Source organism: Barbus barbus (assembly GCF_936440315.1).
Source record: "Barbus barbus genome assembly, chromosome: 5".
NCBI classification, from domain to species: Eukaryota; Metazoa; Chordata; class Actinopteri; order Cypriniformes; family Cyprinidae; genus Barbus; species Barbus barbus.
Genome location: NC_136733.1, coordinates 2,103,080 through 2,129,645, shown reverse-complemented (window position 1 = coordinate 2,129,645; position 26,566 = coordinate 2,103,080). Strand labels below are relative to the sequence as shown.

Below are 26,566 nucleotides of genomic sequence, written 5' to 3'. Positions count from 1 at the left end.
AGCATATTAATTTTAAAATTAAAATAAACATGATCAAAATAATATTTATTGTCTTTATTGTCATTTTAGTACATTATTATTTTACCTTATTAATATTTTACATATTGTTATTATCAGTCCCTTTCTAAAATGTTACCTTTTGCGTGAAAAATAATTTTAATGATAAAAACGAACATTAAGTTATTTATAATTTATCTCGCCTTACTACAAATATATTTTTTATTTACAGATCAGTTTTACTAAATATATACAAAAAGTGCATGTTTATTTAAAAACACTAGGCCATAATTACTCTTATTAGTAATAGCAGCTAATAACAGAGATAATATGTCACACAGCACATCAGTAGCTGGGACAGAGAAGTGCTCGAGTTTAGACCGATATGTTTTAATCAGTGAGTTTTGATCATTTTATCACGCCTGATCTTTGACCTGCAGCTGCGTACTAAGTATGCAGTGGAGTACAGAGTGAAGTGCGCTTCTTCAGATGGCTGCATGTGAGCAGCGTGACAGCACTAGATCGGCGGCGATGGCAAAGGCAGAGTACTCAGAAACCTCAGAGCCCAACCAGATCGGACCGGATTCAGAATCGGATTCGGATCCGGATGAGCACTTGCCCAGTGTGGACGCCGGTGCGGGATCCGGATCAGTCCGGCGGACTCAGGTGATCCACAGCGGGCACTTCATGGTGTCCTCGCCGCACAGCGACTCTGTCAGGAGGAGAAGCGCGGCTCTTTATAAAGACTTTAACAGCGTTAATAAACCGGACTGCCAGACCTACAGCTTCGGTCCTTTGAGCTCCAGACGGCTGAGCATTGACCCCACTCTCACGCGCCTGTTTGAGTGCATGACACTGGCTTACAGGTATTTAACTCTGATCTCTGCTTCACTATAAAGTACACATTCACCTCATGCTACTGTTTAACACAAAATCATTCCAGTTAATCTTGTAGCTCACAGCAGTGTTTACATAACGTGTGCATAATTAAAAAAAATAATAATAATAATGATAATTCAACAGATGGCAGTGTTTAAAGAATTAAACTACAGATAAATTACAATTTAACTGTAAATTTACTTCACTGCATAATGTATATGCCTACCAAAAAACTGTTACAGATCAATTACACTGCAATGATCACAAAACACTAAATATCAGTCAAATTCACATTATTGTAATATTTACATATAAAGCAGTCGACTACATGCCTTCAGTTGAATTTTCACCTCACAATTTACACTGTAACTTTGATTTGACCTCACTGTAGTGTGTAAATTACAGTAAAACCATTAAACATAAAGTGCTAAAATTAAACTTACTGAAATGTATACATTACTGTATAAAGCAATTTAAGTATATACAGATTAGATTTCACCACAGTGTTTATATTATTATAAAACTACAGATAATTTACTATTTAACTTCCATTTGACCTCAATTGTACGTTAATATAAATCGTTACAGAAAAAACTGCAGTTAAACTTATACCTTAACATATAATAACAGTTTAAGTGCCGATAAATTAAATATTTTAAGTGAAATTGACTGTATTTTTATAAAATAATTAAACTACACATAATTTACAATTCAGCTCACTCAGAAAAAGACCACAGTTTAGCATATAAGTACATATAACTTCTATTTTAATTGGAATTCACCTAATGCCAGTGTGTATACTGATATAAAATAGTTATAGTTTAACTGCTATGAGGTTACAGATACATACATACGTATACTGTAAGTGAAAGTTGTCTTATGGCAGTGATTTATTGTTATGTAAAACACATTTATGTGCAAAAACATCCTTATTTCTTAGTATCTAAATGCATTTGTTTGAATACTCATAAATGAGGATTTTTTTTTTTTGCATTATTCTGTTTTATTTCAGCAGACCTGTTGCATGAATTATAAAATGATATGAAAATGAGTGAATCAAAAGGGTTTTTGTTATGTACTAGTTATTCATAGTATTAATATATATTATGCAATATTATCAATTATAATGCAAGTTAGTGAAATGTCACCACAGTAAGAAGTGGGTGTGAGAGAGACTGAACTCTTCTAAATTCAGTCTTGCTTTCGAAACAGCTGTGAAATCCTTGACTGAGTTAAAAAAAAACCTCAGTTGGAAGACAAACGAGGTGAGAGTTACAGAATAACGAGGTTAGAGGAACCCATACCACTTTCTCCAAACATACATTATTAACCCACACAGAGCCGGTATTTTCTCCAAACAGTATATCTTGAATGTTTTATTTACTATATTGAGACATTTAGGTAATCCTGCTTTGAGCCTTTATTGGTTTGTAAGTATATTGGGCCATTAAAAGCTTTGAGCTCATGTGGAAAGTGTTTTTATTATGTGCTGGTGTTAAATGGCCTACATTAAAGTAAAGTTATCTTTAAGGATTTGCAGTGTTGCATTTACTTAAAGCATGCAATATTCTTTGCTGTTTCCATATGCTAATGATAACACCAGACAAACCTTGTCAAAAGACCTTCTGTGCACTAGCTTCTGATGCAACCTCAGTATGACTTTGGCCGTGAGTCAGCAGTAGTAATTTATGGCACACCAATCACCTGACGTCAACTGAGACCAGGAATCATGTCAGCATAGAAAGGCTATCAAGAACTTCACCACATATGACAATAACATAATGACTGTTGTTATTGGACAGACATCGTGCCATAAAAACACGTTCTCTGGTATCATTAGTGGTAGTTGTTACAGAGATTATCACTATATTGATTTATATTTGAACAAACCTTTAACCCTAAATATTAAACAGTGTTTGCACATGCGACTTACATTTTCTTTAGAAATTGTAAAAAATCTAGTTGTTTTTTGTTGTTCTCTTTGTTTTAAATTTTTAATGGGTTTCCCAATAATGTAAAATTAGTTTAGAAAATGTAAAAAACTAAAACAAACAAACAATCAAAATAAATATTTTGTTTAGCTGCATTTCATTAACTGGCATCATAGACCCACGAACATGGGGACATGTTGTTATATTATTGAAATATTCGATTAAAATATTTTTACTGGTTTAGGGGTTTGTGAGGGAAGAGCGGGAAGTTTAATTAGAATTATTAAATTGTAAAAATGTAAAATAAAAATTTATATTAATATTCAAAATCAAACTAAAAGACATCAAATATTTTATTTGTTCATCTGCAGTTCATGTTGCCATTATTCAGCAATATTTAAAAAAAAAAAAATCTATATATTTTTAGGGGGTTTGTGAAGAAACTGTGGGGAGTTCAATTAATTCATAAAAATGTAAAATCAGAATTCATAAAGAATTTTAAATAACTTACTTAAAAATGTTTCATCTACATTTCATGTGAATATTAACCACCATCATAGAAAGTGTTATTAAATTTTTTAAGTATTAAAGTTGTTTAGCCGACAATAAAACTTTGGAAGTAAATATTTTATCGCTGCCATCCTTTTGTTGTTTTACTGCACGCCTGCACTCATGTGTATCCTAGTAGTGGCATATACAAGAAGAAGGAACAGACATTTCATTTTTTCCCCCTGCCTGATGACGTCCTATCAGTGTTGTTTACGTGCAAGGGTTTGTTGTCATATCCCCCATTTTAGCAATCATTCCCACCGGACTCGTAGCAACAGAATAAACACAGCACTTGTCTCTTGTTTTTAGAGGTTAAGTGCACTAGAGCCATCAGTAAGTGGTGTAAAGTGTGGTCAGAATATGTGCTGTCGGGCAGCTGTGTCGCTGCATTAGACTGATGAAATGATTCCGACTGCAAACACAGTTCAGAGTGCGTGCTGGATGGAGAAAAGCATGCTTATTTAGAGCCAGCAGGGTGAAAAGGGAAGATTTCGCCATTGTCCTGCAATATCACCAAGACCCATGTATCTTAGTCTCAAACAAAGTAGTTTAATGCACATTTCAGTTCATGTAGTTTATATTTACTATGCAATTGAAATGACATCTAATGTTGATTGAATAGATGTTTGTGTTTCTCCTCAGTGGAAAGATTGTGTCTCCAAAGTGGAAGTCTTTCAAAGGCTTGAGGTTGTTGTGGAGGGATAAAATCCGGCTGAATAATGGCATTTGGAGGGCCTGGTTCATTCAGTGTGAGTCTCCTGATCTCATTTCTAGTCTGTTACACACAGGTTATTGCATTTCTCATATAAAAGTGTTTCTCAGATCTGTTGTTTATGTATTATTGCACAGCTCTTCATATAGAGTTGGATCGATAAGTCCATCTTTATCTGCATTTATACCATGGTCTTACTCGATTCTGATTGGCTGAAAGGTGTATATTAAAACTGTTTAATGCACAAGTAGTTGCTATTAATTAAAGCACGCACAGAGAGAGAGAGAGAGAGAGAGAGAGATCACACTGCACACAGAGAAACATTCAGGAGCACAGAAACTTCTTGTTGATGCTGCCCTGTGACTTTTATTATTAAAATAGTTTTGATGCTACGTTATATTTCTTTGCAACAACCAAGTAAAATCACTGTTTTTGAAGTGGCTAAACTCCATGTTTGTTGAGAGAGACACACAGACACAGGTAATTCACACATGCAACTGTCATCTCTCTCTCGATCGATAATTAATTCAAGGAAGTGTTATACTTCACAGTGATGGAGATTTGTGGGGACATGTTTGAACGAGGCATTTTTAGAAAGAGTATCTCTTTGGTTTTGAGACTTTAATCTTTGCAACTTTATGGATCCTATATATGCACGAAGAGCTTGTAACACTCCAAAGACAAAGGAACACATGAAATCACATCATATGACCCCTTTAATTAAAATAAATGTGATCGTACTGCACCTCTTCACCTCTGTGTCTGATTTGAAGTGGGCAGAATGCTATAGCTAATGAGCAAACGTCATTAACAGCTCCAGGCTAGCTGTGTATTGAACGATTTTAATGCACTCAGGTCCATCATGTCAAGCATTAAAATCATTTAATGCACTGCTAGCCATGCATTATCCCTTAGATGTACTCACATAGGGCGATTTATTCTATATAGCAAATCTCAACTGCTTGATTGCTTGTATCATTGCAAAATGTAAACTATAGCTCTAATCTGTGAGATGCAACATAATTTCTGTAAAGCTGCTTCAAAACAATGTCTATTAATGTGAAAAGCGCTATATAAAATAAAATTATTTTGACATTTTTTGGATAATATTAGACGACTTGGTCTGTGTTGGTCCCACCCCTTACAAAAAAGTACTGTGATGGTATCTTGATACTTGTTGGTCTTTCCTACCACTGGATTAATAATCACAAAAATGCTAAATGAACTACAAAAATGAAATGTGATGTTAAATCGCTTTAGATGTGGAGAAAAGGAAGAACCCCGTGTGTGGGTTTGTCACGCCGCTGGAGGGCTCGGAGGCAGATGCCCACGGCAAACCTGAGGTGAGTCCAATCCCAAAGACACCTGAATTAATCATACAGTTTGAATCAATAAATTCACTTCCATTTAAAAGAGAAAATTCTGATGTTTGGCAGATGTAAGGCATCACCTGCTGTGCCTAATGTGTTTATTTATGGTGTTTACAGGCGATTGTTTTGGAGGGAAGCTACTGGAAGAGACGGATAGAGGTGGTGATTAAGGAATATCACAAATGGAGGATTTACTATAAGAAAAGAGTGAGTAACTCACCAAATATAATGGGACATAATTGCGTATTATATGCCCAGAACACATTTTGGACATTTACAGATACACTACCATTTGGGGTTGGTAAGATTTTTAAAATGTTTTTGAAAGAAGTCTCTTCTGCTCACCAAGGCTGCCTTTATTTGATTTAAAATTATTACAATTTCACAAAAACTGTCATTTATTCCTGTGATCGAATTTTCAGCGTCGTTACTCCAGTCGTCAGTGTCACATGATCCTTCAGAAATCATTCTTATATACAGATTTGCTGCTCAATTTTTATTATTAAATCATAATTTTGTTATATTATTTATAAAAACTGACTGCTTCCAAACTTTTGCACTGTAATGTATACTGTATATTTCATCATTCATTCTCATTATTAAACCCCGATGACAAATTTCTCATAATAAACAGTAATGCAAAAATCGTACAGATTATTCATTTACAGTTCTAATGTCTAGAAAGTGATAAATGCCCAATATGCACTGTTATATCTGATGTATTTTGTTTTATTTTTTTAGCTTCAGAAGAACAAAGACCTGCTGTCCATGCTACAGAAGGTAAGATCACAGAGAAATGTACGCCCTTAATACAATGACAGTAAGTAGTCTGGTTTTGCAAAAGTTACACATTGAACCTTTTAAAGAGATATTTAAACCAAAAAAAGAATATTCTGCCATCATTTACTCCCTCTATGACCTTCTTTTTGTCTGTGAAGCACAAAAAAATATATATTCTGGGGAATGTTGAGATCCAAACATTCATTTTTGGGTGAACTATCCCTTTAAGAAAAGTTAAGTCAAACTTATGTGATTAAACCAAGAGCAAAATATTGTTTTAATGTTTGGTTCCCATGGTCGTTGAAAACCTGGAAATACCAGGGAATATGTTTTCTAAATCATGGGATTTATGAACATTCTTTTTGATGAAATATTTAATCAGATATTGATTTTTGGGATATAGATTAAAACCTGCCCACTAGTAAGCATAGGTTATCATTAGAAACATTATTATTAGAAGTATTATATATTTTTAATGCATTACTTATGCCTTGTAATGTACCTTATAATGCATTGTATGATCTCATGAATAATTGTATCCACAGTTAAAATACTTATCTATTTATTCTTGCACCTTTAGAAAATATAATGCATTAAAACATATGGCAAAGCAAAAAAAAAAAATTGTTGGTTAGAATTATTAATGAAAATATAAAATGCATTATACATCAATGTTACCAGGACATTTGTTGACTAATAAATATACATTTAAATTTAAACTTACATTTATTAACTCGAAATACTGGTATCTGGTTTAACCAACATTTTTTAATTAATCTCATAATCCTGCTGGATTCTTCATGCTGTTTCACACAGATTTCTTCAGTTATGCAGACATTTTTGAAGGTCTCTTTCATATCTATGGGCCGTAACGCAGCCTGGTGTAAATCATTGATGAGTTATCGTAGATTGTAGCATTTACTTTAGTAGGTTAGCGGTTCAGGTCATGTTTGCACAGCTCAAGTGCATTTCTATTAATAGTCGCCCCTGAGATTTGGCTTTCCTCAGCTGGTTGAAAAATTAAAAAGATCCACCATGCATGAAAAACGTGAGTAAACGTAAACGCGCAAATTCATTTGCGTCATACGGATGAGAAAATGAGTCATTTGATTGCCTTCGGTGACTAAAGTGCTAATCTTCCCTTCTGTTCGGTGAGGCGGTCAGAGGCTTTAACAGCGTTTAATCAAATCTGACCCACATACTGCAAGATGTGAATCGGCAGCACTTCTTTTAAATGCAGCTTATTCATGTGCTGCTTTGTATGAATTAGTTTGATGATGTGAGTCAAATAAAAGTTCTGATGCTTTCGGATAATACTGTACCATGGTACTTGGTATTCAGTGACTATATATATATATATACTGTACTATGGTATTTTCAACGTACGCTACCATTCAAAAGTTTGGGTTCAGCCAGATTTTTCTAAAAGAAATTAAGTTTTATTAGAATGCATTAAATTGATCAAAAGTAAAAAAAGATTTAAATTTCAAATAAACGCTGTTTGCTTGAACTTTCTGTTCATCAAAAAATCCTGAAAAATAAAATATCACAGTTTGCACAAACACATGCGTGCTGTTTTCAACAATTTTGAATGGTAGTTTATGCATATTTTATTTATTACACAATATTGTAACATTTGGCAGCCCGATAAAATAATTAGTCACAAATGAGATATTAAAAATTATAGTTGATTTAGGAGTTGGGAGCAAAAACATGTCAGATGCAATGGATACAGCATCTGTATTAAGGTAAATTTGTTCAAATTATTGTTTTTTTTTGTAAACAACAAAACGAAATTGTTAAAATATGAGGCAGCACGACAGCAAATCAGCATATTAGAATGATTTCTGAATGATCATATGACTGGAGTAATGATGTTGATATTTCTGCTTTGCATCACAAAAATAAATTACATTTTGCAATATATTCAAATAGAAAACAGCTATTTTAAATTGTAATAATATTTGATAATTTTACCGTTTTTACAGTCAAATAAATGCAGCCTTGGTGAGCTAAAGAGACTTCTCTCTAAAACATCTTACTGACACTGAACTAATGAATTGTAGTGTACTTCAAAGATAAAAACAGCTTAAACCAGCCTAAGGCCAAGCTTATGTTTAGATGTTCTGTTTGCTGGTTTTAGAGAGGTTTTGGACACTTGCGGTAGTGATTTGACCAATTGTGCTCCAGACAGGTGTGCTTACTTTACTAACTTTACTAAGTGATCAGATGCACCATTTTCACCCGTTGGATCACATAACAGGGGAAGAAATCCCACAGATGCACTTTGAAGCAGGGAGCCGAGTCCTATCTACAGATAGTCTGCCAGCAGGAGGCAGTGAGTTTGCTCTCATCCTCTACACGTGAGAGCCAGCGGGAACTGGGTCAGGAACAAAAGATGTGATATGGAGAAACCTGGAAAAAAAGATTGAGAAATGAAAACATAATGGGATCGGGCAGGGGGTTCCTGTCTTTTACACATTTGTGTTAAACTGCTGTCATTAAGACCTCACACTTAAGCACCGAGGCCCACGTACACGCATCATTTCTGCTCACAAACGTGCTCTAGCACCAATACTATAATTTGCCACCTTTGTGCGTAAGAAAAAGAAAGTGGAAAACAGAACGTAGGTAGGTTTCAGGAAAGACGTAATCATTGCCGCTGCTGTCTTGATTGTGGGTATTCCTATAAATATGCGGCCCGTGCCGAGCATCAGTCCTCGCAGAGGAGGAAAATCAGCAAGACAGCAGCTCTCCAGGTTAAACAGACAAACTTGGGACTTTTCCAGTAAAAGCTGTGAGTAGAACGTCAGATCTGAGTGTTTGTGTGTGTAACTGTCAGTCAACATGAAATCAAAATCAACTACTTTTGCTTTTTAATACACGTTTCTGGTTTTATTGTTGAACGATTCATCAGTGCTAGAAAAAAAATCTTTCATCAAAATGTAAAACAGCTTCTCAAAAGAGAAAAACTGTAGGGCTGGACTTGATTTTGTCCATTGGAAATGCTAATTGCTCGTATCATGTGAACGACGGGTTACTGGAGGGCAGTGTTATTTTAGTATTATTGATATATAACTTCTTGTTAATATTTTGAATTATTTTAGGAATTTAAATTTTTTTTTAACTAATTTTTGTATTAGTATTTTTTTGTCTATATTGTCTAAATGTTTAAAATTTTATTTTTTTGCTTTAGTTTGTATAGTTTTAGTTTTAGTTTTACTTTAAGTAAAAACTAAACTGAAATGAGAAATGTTGCCTTGACAACTAGCTGAATTAAAATTAGTTTACTTTTTTTTTTTTTTCTGTTTATTTCAAGTAATGATAATATTTTATTATGGTTTCAGTTTTAATAAACAAGCATTACTCTGCTGGAGAGGAGGGACTGTTTTTGGTAAAAGATTATGAGGACACACGATTAAAAAAATTGATATGCAAGGATAAATTATAATAAAAACTGCAATATTCTGGGGAAAAAATGTTTTAATTTCACGGTGACACATGAGATTTTATGGTTTTATCTGAACACAGATATTTTTGGCTGCCTTGTACTATTTTAATTTACTTTTATATTATTTTATGCTGTTTTATTGTGCATTTCTATTATTATTTTGTTTATTATTATACTGCTTTTTTCGGGCAATTTGCTCGTCTGTGAAAGTATGTTTGTTTTGCTACGATCCCCCTGTAAACAATTAATTTTTTTCGTTCTTTACAAAAAATTACTAGCTGTTTAGTTAATTAACTCCCAATGGATTCAATCAATTCCTGCCCTACCTTCTTTTTTTTTTTTTAACAATGCATTTTCATGTTTAAAAATATATTCTCTTTATCTTGTTTTCCTTCTCATTTCTTGCTCTGTGTGTGTAAACAGAAAACGATTTATTTTCTCGACAGGATTTTCAATATATTTCCTCAAGGCTTCAGACAAAAAAATGACTTATTTTTATATGACAGATGTTTTGTGCATGAATAAGCCTTTGCAGCATCTACCGATTTTAAAGTATAAATGCAATTGACATTGTAGGAAACAATCTATAATAACTAACACGATGTTACATAAATAGTTTGTGCATGTGGTTGTAAACACGGTCTGCCTTGTGGTCCTCGTGTAGATGTAGGAACCTTTATTAATGGTGTTTGTTAATGAAAGCATCATATTACTATTTAGTGTTAGTGATGTGATCAAACCTCTTAAATTAAGTATTAAATTTGTGTATGAGCGATCGATTCCTTTAATCATGTGTCTTTTTGCCGTTCTCCACAGTGTCCTATCAGCAGGACGGGGCTGGAGAAATGGACCAGTCAGATCTATCCAGAGCCTGAGGCGGCATCAGAGGAAGTGCACATGTTTGACTTGGATTGCTTCCTGTCAGACATCTCAGACACGCTGTTCACCATGACCCAGAAACCTAGTCCCTGGAGTGGAGACCGCCAAAACAGTGAGTCCATAGAGGGGACAGTTCATCCAAAAATTATTTACTCACCTTCATGCCATTCCAAACCCAGAAAATGAGTTTGTATTGGCCCTTCAAGATGCTATGTACCAGGTTTAACATCACTGATGCCAATAGTTATTGGTGCATGGCTTGTAATTATTCACATTGTGCTAATTTTGAAATATGCACTGATTTTTGTGGAGCATCAAGTCTTACATTCATAAAGTCATGCCATTAAATGTTGCATGCACTGAGGAAAAAAAAAGAATATCTTCCTCAATACAGATATTTAAACATTCTTAAATCAAGATACATTTATTGAGGTGCAAAATTAATTTATGCTTAAAACACAAAAAATCTGTCAATAGGGTATGAAAACTTTTTTCTTTTAAATGTGGTTTTCTGAGCCCATTGGTTGAGATATTTGTTGGTTTTAACCATAAACTCCCTTTATTTGGGTCGGTTTCTGAGAACATAAGACTTCTTGAGTCATTTTGCTTTTCAGTGAATTTTCAAACTTTGAAGTGTTGCTAATACAACTCAGTTTCTGTGTCCTAGACATTTACATTTAGATAACTTAATTTCCCTTAAATTTTCTAGTTGCTCTTAAAAAGGTCCTAATAAGTCTTAAATTTACCTTTTTTACCTTTGGACATTATCTGTATTCTCATATGAAAAACATATAATCATATGAAAATACAATCTAATTTTATTTCCCACAGAAAAAAGTAAGCTTTGAAATGAGATGTAATTAAATTATGGCAGAATTATTATTATTGGACGATCTGTGCTTTTAAGCTCTAATGCAAGATCAGCTTTGTGAGTCTCAGTAACTTTAAAATTTCAAATAATTCTGTGGTCACTATATATTGATCTTGGAAAGATATTTGGCTGATTTAACAAGATTGCAATATAATGTGCATCTTTCAGTGACATTTAATGCCTGCCCTGCTTTAAAGTATTTTCACTTAGGATTTCATAAATGAGAGATGATTTTAGAGATAGAAAATTTAGTCACATGAGCTCATAAAATATATTCAGGAAGGACACCACACCCTAAAACAAGGAACTTTAAAAGAATAAATGCTCCAAACAGAGCAGTGTTAAACACACACGTCCTTACAGTATATTTCACTCCTGTGGTCTCAGCGTACACCAGTAATGCAGATATGATCCAGCCCGGCTTGACCCCATTGCAGCCCAACTTGGATGACCTTATGGAAATACCAGGTGAGTTTAATGAACTCTTCATATCACTCTTTATTATACTGACATTGCTCAGCTTTATAACTCAAACTAAATTGTTATATATGCTGTGCGCTGCTCTGCACTCTGGAAATATATTTGTGGAAATATCATTATGAAATAAATGTTTTCCTCTAATACACATTGGCCACAATTAACGGCACCCTTTTATTCAATACTTTTTGAAACCTCCATTTGCCAGTTTAACAGCTCTAAATGTTCTCCTATAATGCCTGATGAGGTTAGAGAACACCTGACAAGAGATCAGAGACCATTCCTTCGTCCAGAATCACTCCAGATCCTTCAGATTCACAGCTCCATGACGGTGCTTCTTCTCTTCAGTTCATCTCACTCATTTTCTACAGGGTTCAGGTCAGAGGACTGGAATGGCCAGCAGAAGCTTGGTTTTGTGCTCAGTGACCCATGTTTGTGTTGTTTTTGAGGTTTGTGTTTGGATTATTGTACGGTTGGAAGATCCAAACATGGCCCATTATAAGATTTCTAACAGAGTCAGTCACTTGTTGATTTTTTATCTGTTGGTATTTGATAGAATCCATGATGCCATGTGTCTAAACAAGATGTCCAGGACCTCCAGCAGAAATATAGGCCCACAACATCAGAAATACAGCAGTATATTTCATTGTACACATGGGGTACTTTTTATCCCTGTGTTCACCAAACCCATCTTGAGTGTTTGCTGCTAAAAAGCTCATTTTTAAGTTCCAGTCGTGTCTGATAACTGAATATGCTGGAGTTTGTTTCTGGATGAGCGAGGAGAATTTTTCTTGAAACCCTCCCAAACAACATGTGCTGATGTAGGGGCTGTTTACAATTTATTTTAAAGGTTTTCTGACCCCGAGACTCAACTGTTTTCTGCAATTCTCCAGCTGTGGTCCTTGGAGAGTCTTTAGCCACTCAAACTCTCCTCCTCACCGTGCATCAGGACGATATAGACACACGTCCTCTTCCAGGCAGATTCATAACATTTTCTGTTGATTGGAAATTCTTAATTATTGCCCTGATGGTGGAAATGGGAATTTTCACTGCTCTAGCTCTTTTCTTAAAGCCACTTCACTAATTTGTGAAGCTCAATTATATTTTACTGCACATCAGAAATATATTATTTGGTTTTTCTCATTGTGATGGATGATTAAGGGAATTTGGGCTTTGTTTTCTCTCCTATTTATATTTCTGTGAAACAGGAAGCCATGGCTGGATAATTTCATGTTCATAATCACCCTGGAGTGCTCAAAATTGTGAATATGAATGGGAATATACTTCAGAGAAATTTTACTCATAAGAATTTCTAGGGGTGCCAATAATTATGTCCGTGTATTTGAGAAAAACATTTATTTCATAATGATATTTCCCCCCATTTTAAATTCTTATTATCCAATGAAAGGTTAGATTTTTGTGATTTTTTTATTTTTTTTTTAAATAAAAGATCAAAAGGATTAACAATGCAGATTAATTTTCACAGACTTCTTTGATCATATTATATGCTGAAAAAACCTGAACAACCTTAAAGACGGTAAAAATAAATAGGTGATGAATTTATGAATAGATACTTAGCTGATAAGAAGTATTGGATAACTTTGAGGGGCTATAGGGAAGTTCAGAAGTTCATTTGCGCAAGCTTTAGTGAAGCCGGCCCAACAATCTGTCTGTGCTTCAATTTTGGGGTGTCTAGAGGGCAAAGAATGAGTTTAACCCCTTTGTGGCGTATCTGGGATTTCCTCTAAGGGCACTTCCTCATCTGCGACAGGGTCGTTTAGAGGGTAAAGAGTCAATGACTGAAGAGTGGAAGTCAGACAGGATGTGATCAGCCCTGAATAGTGAGTCATTTGTAGGGATGAGTTTACTTTAGGACAGCAGCACCCTTCACTCATTCAGTTCCCTCCATTTGTGTACTGATTTATCTTCTGTTAGCGTCAAGAATACGCAGGTGCATTTATGTTCAAGCTTCAAAAACATATATCAGAAGAAAATAAAATGATGTGCAATCTGATTTTAGAACATCTTTTGCACACAGATGATTAAAGCATCCTCCTGTCGCTCACAATCTACTCCATAACTTCTTTCGTCTGATTGATAGTTTAGACATTTTTTATCCAGTCAAAGCTCTTTTAGTGTAATTGTACAAACGCTCACCTTCAGCTCGTACTAAATGTATCTTTCTGCTGTCAAATCTTGACTGATTTTGGTCAAGTAAACGTCAGAATAACTGCAGTCATATTTCCAGATATTGCATGGCCACATGAAGCTCGTTTCATCTGAGGTGGAAAATACCTTTCCCAGAAGGCAGTCTGATTGGTTGCATGTGGGTTTGGCAGGTCTAGAGGAATAGTTTAGATACTGTGAGAGACTAAACCATGCTGCATGGGTGCTTGCTTGTAGTGGAGACTTTAGATTTGTCGATTCATGTTCGCATGCAGTTGACATTTCTTCTGAGCCATTAGAAGTCATTTGTAAGCCATTGCGATTTTCTGGATACGTCTGAAGAAAATGTGAGTCACACTCACCTACTTGCAAAGAATTAACTTCATTTGCTCTTTGCTTTCAAGATTCAAGATTCAAGAGTTTTATTCGTCACATACACAATTATACAGAGTATAACCAGCAGTGAAATGTAGGTCAGGTCCGCTCCAAGGACAGTGCAATTATATAGAATACAAATATTAAGAGAAGAAAAGTAGAAAAAAAATAAAATAAAATAAAATAAAAAGATAGATAAAAAATATAAATATAAATGTGCAGGTCAGTATGTTGTTGACTTAAATAGTACTAAGAGGAATGTGCAAAATAATGTGCAAAAAAGTTGTACAGGGTATATAATAGCAGCAATATGAGGTAGAGAAAAATTATGAATAGCTTATTGATATGGTGATGTTTACATGGAGTCAAGTGATGTTATGACACAGAGTTAGAGTTTAGGAGCCTGATGGCCTGGGGGAAGAAGCTCCTCCTAAGTCTCTCAGTTTTTGCCATCAGGCTACAGAAGCGCTTACCAGATGGAAGCAAAGTGAATAGACGGTTACCAGGGTGATTAGAGTCCTTGATTATTTTAACAGCTCTATTTTTGCAGCGTTTGAGGTAGATGTCCTGCAGAGAGGGGAGAGCAGACCCTGAGATGCGCTCAGCTAAGCGCACAACTCTCTGTAGTGCTTTGCAGTCCTGATTGGAGCTGTTTCCATACCACACTGAGATGCACTGAGTCAATACACTTTCTATACACTTTCTAGACATTTTCATGAGTTTCCGCGGGCAGCCGACGGAGCACGTGGGTTATTCAGACTGCAGCTTCTTTGAGAGTTCGTCTAGCACGGCGTTTCCTTCAGCTGCTTCCTCTGCCGTCCCCAGTCAGATGATACACACAGGATTTCAGCTGACACAGGTACAGCACTCATTCATGGTTTAAACAAAGTGTGTAATTACGAAGCGCCACTACGTCAGCTAACAAAACTGTAAACATGACTGTTTTCTCAAACACTTCCCCCGTCTGCCATTGTACATATTCCAGAGTTTCATTTTTAACAGAATCACCCTACAAATGAGCTGATTCATTCTGAACATTAAATAATACTTTATTATTTTAATGTTAATGTTTATTCTTGTATTAAAATGTATTTATTCTTTTATTATTTATATTCATATATACGTGTTTATACAATCTTACAAATGTATTTTATTTCCAAAATTTTAATATAGAAATGTGTGCCATGCTTTTAGCCATGATAATTATTCTATTCTATTCTATTCTATTCTATTCTATTATTATTTGCATGGTTATTATAAGCATAGTACACATTTTAACATTAAAAATGTAAAGTAAAATAAAGTAATTTAATTAAATTTATATTATATAATATTACATTCTAATTATTTGCATGGATATTATAAGCACAGCACACATTCCAAAATTAAAATGCATAAAATTATGTAAATTAAAATAATTATCTTATAATTATTGTTTGCATAACTATAGGCATAGTACACCTTCAACATAAAATAAATCAATTATTTTATATTATATTACATCATAATTAATAGTATGGTTATAAGCATATTTGAACATAAACATGTTTAAAATAAATAAAAATCAAACTAATTTAAAATTAAAATGAAATTAATTATATTTAATATATAATAAAATAATTTGTTTTATTTAAAATGTGTGCCGTGTTTCGGACTATTTACCTCACATAAATGTAATGCATTTTTTTCAAATATATGTAAAAACTGTCAAATAAAAAAATTATTTCACTTTTTTTTTAGCCTCCTCTCTCAGTTGAAAGTTTATCCCAGCCGTCCTCATCTGTAAACCTACCTGGACCCAGTTATCCTCACCAGACTATCGACCCCGACTTGACCTTCAACCCCAGTGGTGAAACCTCAGAGCCCAAGTTCAAAGGTCACTCAGAATACATCAGTGGCTTCCATCAATCTCTGAACGTCTCGTCTGGCCTGGTCCTATACGGTCTGCAGACGTCCTTCAGTGATCACGCCACTGAGATGCCGGGTGTCATGGCACAGGAAAGCCCTTACCCATCAGCCTACCTCCGACACAGATATTCATCCAGCCAATCACGGACCTCCGCGGCTGCCACGTCCACGGTCATCACCCACACCGGCTCTGCCACGAGCGCCCTGCCGCTGGACACCCAGCACGGATACTCCAGCATGGCCGAGATGTTTACTCCTGCCACTTGCATGTCTTTGAGCTACCAGCCCATGACGCTGCCCCCGTCTCTGCCTTCGCCTGCCGCCTCTCACTGCTTCTCTGTGCCGCAGCAGGTGGGCGTGGCCATTGGCAGGGGGAAGCACAAACAAAAGACAGGAGGAGCCCAATTGGTTCCCAGGGTGATGACTTCATCTACAACCCCGCCCACTCAGACGAGCTGCCTGGCCAATCTGCTCTCTTCCAGATCTCAAGAGCGTATGTAAATGTTAGATCAGGGGTCACCAGACTCAGTCCTGTCCTGCAGAGTTTAGCTCCAACTTTCCTCAACACACCTGCCTTGAAGTTTCGAGTATACCTTGCAAGACCTTTATTAGCTAGTTCAGGTGTGTTTAATTAGGGTTGGAGCTAAACTCTGCAGGACACCGGCCCTCCAGGAACAAGTTTGGTGACCCCTGTGTTAGATCTTTTATCATTTATCCTGCTTAGTTTCTTCAGTTTTTGGCAATGATAAATCTGTGATTATTTAACAACATTCCTTAACATTTTTAAAAACTTCCTAGGAAAACCATCATTGAGTTTTGATGCGCCTTCAGCAGGGTTAAAAGGCCACAGACCAACATCACCCATCTCTCCGGTAAGCTCTCCTCAAGGCAAAATAAAATATCTGCCACACACACACACTGTAAAACAAGTGACAATTATATAAGCAAGCCGACAGACATTTATTGAGAGTAGAGTAACGATGCTGAAAATTCAGCTTTGCCATCAAAGAAATAAATTACATTTTAAAATAGAAAACTAATATTTTAGTCTGTAACAATATTTCACACTATTACTGTTTTTACTGTATTTTTGATCAAATAAATGCAGCTCTCTCAAACACATCAAAAAATCTTAATTATTCTCCATGAAAGCCAAAGAGCAGCAGTCAAGGAGGATCGCAGATTTCCCACAATCCCCCCTGGGCCTCCTCTGCAATCCCATCACTGTCACCGTTACACTGTCAGGCGCACATGTCAACCCACGGTCACAGCGGCACCTCGCAGGGAAGCACCATTTCCTCTCTGCTCACGCAACAAATGCCGCTTCTCATCCCCAAAACAGAAAAACTCTCCCCGGTACAAATGCACACAAGTGACAGGACCAGTTTAACAGGTGTGTTGATCTGTGTGGTTTTATAGGAATAGTTTACCCAAAAATGATAGTTTGCTAAAGATTTGGAGAAATGTAGCATTGCATCACTTGCTCTGCAGTGAATGGGTGCCGTCAGAATGAGTCCAAACAGCTGATAAAAACATCACAATAATCCACACCACTCCAGTCCATCAATTAACATCTTGAGAAGCCAAAAGATGCATGCTTGTAAAAAAAACAAATCCTTAATTAAAGTATTTTTAACTTCAAACTGTTATTTCCAGCTAAAAGTCCATAATCCATAATACTGCTTTCTCCAGTGAAAAAATGATCTGGTCCGAATCAGGAGAGAAATCTGCACAGATCAAGCACTGTTTACAAGCCAAAACAATCCAGAACAGCTCTAAACAAATGTATGAGTGGATTTTCCCTGGACGAAACGTTATGATTTATGGACTCATATTTTGGCTAGAAGCAACGGTTTGAAGTTAAAAATGTTTTATTGATGGATTTGTTTCTTACAAACATACAGCTTTTGTCTTCTCCAGATGTTAACTGATGAACTGGAGTGGTGTGGATTATTGTGATTCTTTTATCAGCTGTTTGGACTCTCATTCTGACGGCACCCATTCACTGGTGAGCAGGTGATGTAGTGCTACATTTCTCCAAATCTGATGAAAATACAAACTCATCTACAGGTTGGATGGCCTGAGGGTGAGTACATTGTTAGCAAATTATAGTTACAGTATATTTACATTTACAACTATATCATGTCACACATAATAACTCAAGCACTGTGTTTTATTCCAATAGTAATGAAATGTTTTTTAGTCAGTTTTTCAGGAAACATGGGACAGACGTCACCTACGAGCCCAGAGTCGTCACCTGGACAAGCCAAGATGGATTTCACAAGAGTAAAAACACAAATCTGCACATGATTATTTCATAACCGCTCAGTGTGTGTTGTGTTGCTCATTGTCTTGTCTTACAGACAGACACACGGCGGATCACTCACATTTCAGCCGAGCAAAAGAGACGGTTCAACATCAAGCTTGGCTTTGACACGTTACACAGTCTGGTGACGACTCTCAGCTCACAGCCGAGTATAAAGGTAACACTCGTTTCACTGACTCTATCAGTCAGCACTTGAGAAAAAGAAGTGTGCTTCATTCTATTGAATGTGCACTTGTAGTGTACTTCAAATCTCAAAAGGATGTTTTTTTTAAAAACTGTACTTGCAGATAATATAATATTAATGAAATAAAAGGCCACTTAAGTGTGTTAAGAAATGTAGTCATGAAAGTGTCTCTCTTCAAGCACATTTTAAATAGTGCATCCAAAATTAAAGTTTTTGTTTACATAATATGTGTGTACTGTGTATATTTATTATGTATATATAAAGACACACATACAGCATATATTTTGAAATATTTACATGTATATATTTATATTCATATAAATTATATCATATATAAATATGTTTAATATATAAACGTAACATTTTTCTTAAATATATACATGCATGTGTGTGTATTTATATATACATAATAAATATACACAGTACACACGCATATATTATGTCAACAAAAACCTTTATTTGGATGCGATTCATCGTTTCACAGAACTAATTTTAAATCATTGTTTTAATAATCCTTTGCCATGCTTGTGTTGATTAACATACTAAAGCACATGTAAAGCACTTGATTATAATTTCATCTGTAGTGTACTCTTGGATACTACATTTATAGTTAATATGGTTGAAGTACTAAAATTCTAAAACTTAAAAATAAATAAAATAAATATTAAAAAACTAATAAAAATTACAAAAAATAGTAACTTAAACTTAAAAATTTAAATAAAAAAATTTAATATAAAAAATAAAAGCTAATTTAAAATATTAATATTGAAATTGAAATGACATTAGAGTATATTTTAGTTTACCATAAATGCTTGTCAGTACATTTGACACCTTATTTCCATATTTCAAAGACAGTAGTAGTAATTATGAAATTTCATGTGAAGATGTAAAGCACTCTCTTAAGTTCAACTAATTGCATTTAATATAAATGCAATCTGTCATAAATTTTCATTTAATTGTAAATAACATGCACAAGTACTTCTTTTTCACAAGAGAATAATAGCTGTGGATTTTAGCTTCTCAGTTACTTCATATGAAAATGTCTGTGAGATTTCTCATCTGATTTAATATCTTCAATCGTGCTTCCTCCACCTCTGTACTCTCATTCCCGCTGGTCTCAGATCAGTAAGGCCACGACGCTGCAGAAGACGGCGGAGTACATCAGTAAGATGCAGCAGGAGAGAGCTCAGCTCCACGAGGAGGCCCAGAGACTCCGAGACGAGATCCTCATGCTCAACTCTGCCATCAAGTGAGTGTGTTTGAGCGGTTTTACAATGTTCTGAGAGACATCTACATGAATGCATGATTGTGATTGTATCTGAACTGTGTGTATGTAGTGCGTGTCAGCAGCAGCTTCCAGCTACAGGAGTCCCAATAACACGACAGCGCTTCGACCACATGAGGGAGAAGTTCAGAGAGTATGTGAGAGCTCAGACGCTGCAGAACTGGAAGTTCTGGATCGTATCCTACGAAGCGGTTTCAAATCTGAAACAAAATTGCTGACCGACAGAGAAAGTCTTGTTGGTTAAGCAACCCAGGTGAACTAGGTACAAGAAATGAACTAACAGATATCACCATGCTTCCTACAGTTGATTAAAATAGTTAAGTTTAAATATTCAAATGATGCATTATTTAATTAAATATGCACTAATTTGCATATATTTCCAGAAGAGAAATCTGAACATAGGACAGGTTCAAATTTTTAAGGTTTTTACGGAAGGGTTTTTGGATATTTTTAGCACTCCATAAATCACAAAATACTGTCAAAAGCCAGAATAAGTTTTTTTTAACGTTTTTAGGAATACAATTTTGTAGAAAATCGGTGTTAATTATTTATGAGCAAATAACTCTGTGAAGTTTGGTGTTAAACTAAAGTTTTGGATGCCAATAGATAATAAAGGGGCAGTCGTGGCCTAATGGATTCATCATGGTTTGTGATGAGAGATCAAGATTTGACTTTACCCATCATACTTGGCCTAGAGTTTTTGATGGACTCAGAGATCCAGATTGATTTCAAGGACAAGACCTACATTCTATTGGAGGAAGCTGAAGTAAAACATCCATTCATACCACATGCATCTTCAGCAGCAATTAGTCTACATCTGGCGTTACCTCTAGTTCAAGTATCTTCCTCCACCTTGGCAACCATTAAAGCCTACCCTGTTTCTGTGGTCAAACAGCAATTCATCGATGAGGAAGTTTCCAACATGTTGCAAAAAGGGATAATTAGACCCTCAACTTCTTCATGGGCAGGTCCCATAGTTCTAGTCCCCAAGAAGGATGGTATCATGCGTTTCTGCATTGATTACAGAGCTTTAAAGATGGATTTCCGATGCCGCAAATTCAAGACATCCTTGAATCAATGTATGGTGCTTCAATTTTTACTACACTGGATCACAAAAGTGGCTATTGGCAGGTGCTGATGGATGAGGCTAGCATTCCAAAGACTGCTTTTGTAACCAAAAACGCACAATATGAATTTGTTTGTCTACCGTTCGGATTGAAAAACTCTCCTGCAACCTTTCAGCGCCTGATGAACACTGTGTTGAGGGACTGTCTCGGAAAGTTCTGTTTTGTCTATCTCGATGATATTGTGATTTATTCCAAGAACATTTTGAACACCTTAAACCGCTCCTTGATGTGTTAGAAGCAGCTGGTTTGACCCTGAACCTGTCAAAGTGCAATATGCTCCAAAAGTCCATCACTTTCAGGACATGTGGTGACGGCCGAAGGAGTTCGTACTGAAACCGCCAAAGTAGAGGCTGTCCAAAATTTTCCTGTCCCAACAACTCTTAAAGAGGTACAACGCTTTTTAGGTCTTGCTGGGTGGTACCAGATTTATTCCACACATTTCTGAAATCGCCGCACCATTGCATTCTCTTAAGAACAAAAATGTTGCCTGGGAGTGGACGATGGAATGCCAGCAGGTCTTTGATAAACTGAAAAAGCTCCTGTGTTGGTACCTCCGGACTTCACAAAAAGTCCAGAGCGATGCCAGTGATGTCGGCCTGGGAGCTGTGTTGACTCAAGATCATGATGGAGCTGAACACGTTATAGCTTATGCATCAAGATTTCTTCGTGGAGCTGAAAAGTCATATTCCACGGCCGAAAAGGAATGTCTGGCCGTGATTTGGGCAGTTGAGAAATGGAAAGAGTATTTGGAAGGGAAACATTTCTGCTGTCTGGTCATCTACAGTCAACACCAGTTGTAGAACCTGGCCACATGTTGGGTGTTGATCTCATGGGTCCCTTTCCAAGGAGTTCACAGTCCAATGAATACCTTATGGTGGTGTAGACTACTGCAGTAAATGGGTGGAATTATTTCCTCTAAGATCTGCCAAGACGCACCTCATTGTTAACATCTTGATAAAGGAGATATTCACTGGATGGGGCACACCCACATATCTGGACTCCAGTTTACAGCACAACTTCTGAATGATGCCTGTAAACGCAGGGGGGTTATTCAGAAGTTAACAACGGCATACCATCCTCAAACTAATATTACTGAAATAACTAACCGAACTCTAAAGGCTATGATATCCTCCTATGTAAAGGACAACCACAGACATGGCAGGAAACTACTGGTCTAATCCCTGCAGAGATTGCATTAGGCCGCAAGTTAAAAGGACCCTTGGAACGTCTCATCCGAAATCCACCTAATCCTGAGCATATGGTGTATAGTACTGTTGAGAGGCAGAGAGAACTGATTGAACAAGTAAAAGAAAAGACTAGTCAAGCTCAAGAACGACAAGCAAGGTACCTTAACAGAAGAAGGAAACTTGAGTCGTTCGAAGAGGGAGACTTAGTCTGGATACGTACTCACCCTCTGTCTCGGGCTTCGGACTCCTATATGGCCAAACTGGCACCGAAATGGCAAGGCCCAGCTAAAGTTTTGAAAAGGTTAAACAATGTTAACTACCAGGTAGTGATGTTGGATAACTCAAAACAAGTTGAAACTTTTCATGTAGAGAAAATGAAAAAGTTTTATGGAACTGTTTAAACTTTTTTTTTAAGGGGAGGGGTGTGTAACAGTTTCTCTGTTACCTAGGTACCAGAAGTCCTCTTAGAGCAGTATGCTCATTACTCACCTGAGCATTAGAGGGTGCTCTGTTAAAGTAATGCATGGAATTTACCTATTTAAGGTAGCAAAGAAGGAGAAATGGCAGGAAGTTAATTGTCTATCTCCTTTGGAGAAGCTTACCTCATGGTGGTTTGGGCCTTTGTATCCTGTTTGAGGAACTTTATAGTTCTAAGCTCATCCGTAAGTAATTGTTCCTGATATTTTGCTTTGGTAACAATATGTGTTTGTAGCACTTGGTTATGGTTTGTTTAAATGTTTGTCTACAGAGGGTTTGTGATCTGAGCATGTATGGATTATTTGGTGTCTTAATCATCTGAGAAGTCTGGAACTAGGAGAACTGACTTACATCTACTGCTTAAAAGCAACGTTGGACTTCAAACATCTCTTTTCTGGTTGAACTTTGCTGGGGAATCGTCTTGGCGTTCAAGTACTGTTTTCTCTTTTTTTTTTTTTGCACTTCATGTTTCAACAAAGACCCATATACCTTGCTCAGTCTAAGTGATTACAAGCCAAGGACTATGTTTTGGAATACTGGATTGGTTTTTATGCACTGGTCCTAACTGTTGAACTCTCAGTTGTTTGTGTCATATTGAATTTGCATGTTCTGGGTAATTATGCTTAATACACTTGACTCATCAGTACAATTGGTCTGTTTGGTCCCTCATTTCATGTGACACTTGCACAAAAGATAAAGGTATAGGTGTTACATAATTTGAGAGTCGGACTTGTAACCCAAAGTTCGTGGGTTTGAGTCTCAGGTCCGGCAGGGATTGTAGGTGGGGGGGAGTGAATAACCAACACTCTCTCCACCCTCAATACCACGACTGAGGTGAGACCCTTGAGCAAGGCACCGAACCCCCAACTGCTCCCCGGGCGCCGCAGCATTGGCTGCCCACTTCTTTCATTATTTACTCAGCCTCAGGTAGTTCCAAACCTGTATGAATTTCTTTGTTCTGTTGAACACAAAGGAAGATATTCTGAAGAATGTGGGAAACAGAGCGGTTCTGGGGCGGTTTCCTACTATGGAAGTCAATGGTGCCCCAAAACAGCCTGGTCACAAACTTTCTTCAAAATATCTTCCTTTGTGTTCAGAAATTCATACAGGTTTGGAACTACTTGAGGCTGAGTAAATGATGACAGAATTCTCATTTTTGAGTGAACTATCCCTTTAAAATGCAAGTTCTCCAGGTCTTTATATTTTCCTCAACTGCAGCCGTTCTCTTAGTTCAGCATTATCATCGAGCCGCTGTTCGAGTCGTTTAACGGGATGGTGTCCACAGCCAGTGTTGATGATCTGTGTCGCAGCACTCTGTCCTGGCTGGACCAGCACTGCTCTCTGCCCGCGCTCAGACCCAGTGAGTGACCAGCACCTCTCTAGAAAACACTGCTTCCTGTTTCACTTTCACACTTCCTACAGTAATAATTCTAGGTAATATTCTGAAATATTATTGCAATTTAAAATAAGTGTTTTCTATGTGAATATATTGTAAAAACTTGTCTTCAGTGTCACATGATCCTTCAGAAATCATTCTAATATGCTGATTTGCTGCTCAAGAAACATTTCTGATTATTATCAATGTTGAAAACAGATGTGCTGCTGATTATTTATGTGGAAACTGATACTTTTTTGTTTTTCAGGATTCTTTGAATAGAAAGCATTAATTTGAAATCTTTTGTTACATTATAAATGTCATTATTGTTACTTTTGATCAATTTAATGCATCCTTGAATAAAAATACTAATTTCTTTCAATACATTTTTTTTAGAATAAATAATTCGCCCACTAGGTAAAAATAGTTGCCAAGCAACTTAGCAGTAATGCAGAACAGCAGAACCTGCTTATCCAATCAGAAATCGAGTCTGATCTATCAGGTAATATCAGTCCTTTTCTTGTCTCTGTTTCTCTCCAGCTGTTTTGAGTTCCCTCCGTCTGCTCAGCACCTCCACATCAATCCTCTCAGACCCCAGTCTGGTTCCTGAACAGGCCGTGCAGGCCGTCACTCACAGACATTCATCCCACAGCTACAGCCAATGACAGCACACGCTCTCAAAACCACAGCCAATCACAAAACCCACATGCACATCCAATCAGAACTCTTGTCCCACAGCAACGACCAGTGACATTTTACTCTCTCACAAATGCAGCCAATGATGCTCTTTCCCACTAATGTGCAAGTGACTACAGCTTCGGTTTAGTTTTTATTATTTATAATTATCAGAATTGATGCGGAGAAGAAAGTGGAATTGATGTGAGCCAGACTAAAACTATGGGTTCAGTATATCAGGTTCAGTGCAACCAATATATAACATGCATTTTTCCTGTGCCATTTAATGTCTTACTGATGAAGACACAGCAGACGTTTCTTCTGTTCGTGTTACTTTGTAATTCTCATAGAAATATCAGTGAATGTGAATAACGTTCTGTGCCTTGTTTACGTTTCCACATGTAATTTCAGCTTTCGATTGTTCGGCTGCTCTTTTCAACAGTTCCTCCAAGGAATAAATATAAAATTGGACTATTTTTCTTAAGTGTGTTTCTCTTAGTGATGGTATTACTCACACTCATGTGGTAAGCATTGGTGTCCCGTAACTTTCTGTAAAGCATTTTGAGGCACAAATCCCATGTTTTTTTTTGTCAGGCTATTAGGTAAACTATTATCTAGTAAATTATGTGAATTTTTTTTTAAACCCAAAAAATGACAAATCCGGATGCTTTCATCAGGTGTAGACAAATAAATTATTTATTTTTTGTTTGTTTAGAAAAAGTGCATTCCTCAAGCATGCAGTTCTGTTACAAAAGTTATTATAAGAAAAATACCAAACAAATGCTAAATGCATATATTTATGATTAGAATATTTGCAAAATATTACAGCAATTTTAAAATAACTGTTCTATATGGATTTATTTTAAAACGTAATTTATTTCTGATGTCAAACCTGAATTTTCAGTGTCACATGATTCATCAGATCTCATTCTAATATGCTGATTTGCTGCCTTTTTTATCATGTAATTAATGCCGTTCAAAAGTCTGTTAAATAATATTTAAATAAATAATAAAATAACACTTATATGAACTTTATATTTATCAAAGAGCCCTAAAAAATTATAAATATAAGGAAAGTATTAACAAAATATTAAGAAGCAAACTTGTTTCAACTTTGATAAAAGAACCGTTTTATATATTGTTTATTTATTTTCAAAATGTTTATATAACATGCATAAATGTTCCTGGTTAAACAGCATCAGCAGGTGTAAATGGCTGTTTTATGAATTCTAGTCATTATTTATTAATTAGTCTGTTTTAATAATGTGAGTTGTTTTGATATGAGTCAGTATTGCGGCACGCTGCGGTGTCTCCTCCTGAGCGATGGAGGACGCTGCGTCTGATGCGCTCGCGCTGTCCAGCACTCAGAGCGTTCAGCACCGCGAGCGGAGGACAGCTCCCGACCCTCCGAGAAAAACACCGCAGACCGCCGCAGAAGCGCTTCAGCCAGCCTCGTCTACATCCACAGGACCAACCGGTAAGATTACTCCCCGCTTCCCATCAAATACAGCGCTGAAATGACACGAGAGAGCGTGTGAGCATCAAACACACAACAGCAGCGGCGCCACAAGCTCTTAATGTGATT

General features: G+C 36.3%; 1 protein-coding gene across 2 annotated transcripts; it reads left to right on the top strand.

Moving 5' to 3' along the window:
• Positions 1-457: 457 nt before the first annotated feature.
• Positions 458-25,454, top strand: LOC306869395 (carbohydrate-responsive element-binding protein-like). Of its 2 annotated transcripts, none has more exons than XR_013784172.1 (17): positions 458-863; positions 3,999-4,105; positions 5,329-5,411; positions 5,556-5,645; positions 6,180-6,218; positions 10,486-10,660; positions 11,807-11,887; positions 15,145-15,296; positions 16,178-16,838; positions 17,144-17,217; positions 17,498-17,738; positions 18,549-18,631; positions 18,709-18,828; positions 19,977-20,104; positions 20,193-20,316; positions 24,162-24,365; positions 24,847-25,454. XR_013784172.1 is itself a non-coding variant. In XM_079416160.1 (17 exons), exons 1-17 carry the CDS (start codon positions 487-489, stop codon positions 24,969-24,971), a joined length of 2,790 nt encoding a protein of 929 aa, XP_079272286.1. In that variant the 5' UTR covers positions 458-486; the 3' UTR covers positions 24,972-25,454. The 2 variants fall into 2 exon arrangements, 1 of the variants encoding a protein (XP_079272286.1); XM_079416160.1 differs by having other exon boundaries at positions 24,162-24,291.
• The last annotated feature ends 1,112 nt before the right edge of the window (positions 25,455-26,566 follow it).

Coding starts and splice junctions, on each gene's coding strand:
- LOC306869395 (XM_079416160.1), top strand. CDS start 487: ATGGCTGCATGTGAGCAGCGTGACAGCACTAGATCGGCGGCGATGGCA. Junction 4,106..5,328: donor GAGGGCCTGGTTCATTCAGT/GTGAGTCTCCTG, acceptor AAATCGCTTTAG/ATGTGGAGAAAAGGAAGAAC. Junction 16,839..17,143: donor CTCTTCCAGATCTCAAGAGC/GTATGTAAATGT, acceptor AAAACTTCCTAG/GAAAACCATCATTGAGTTTT.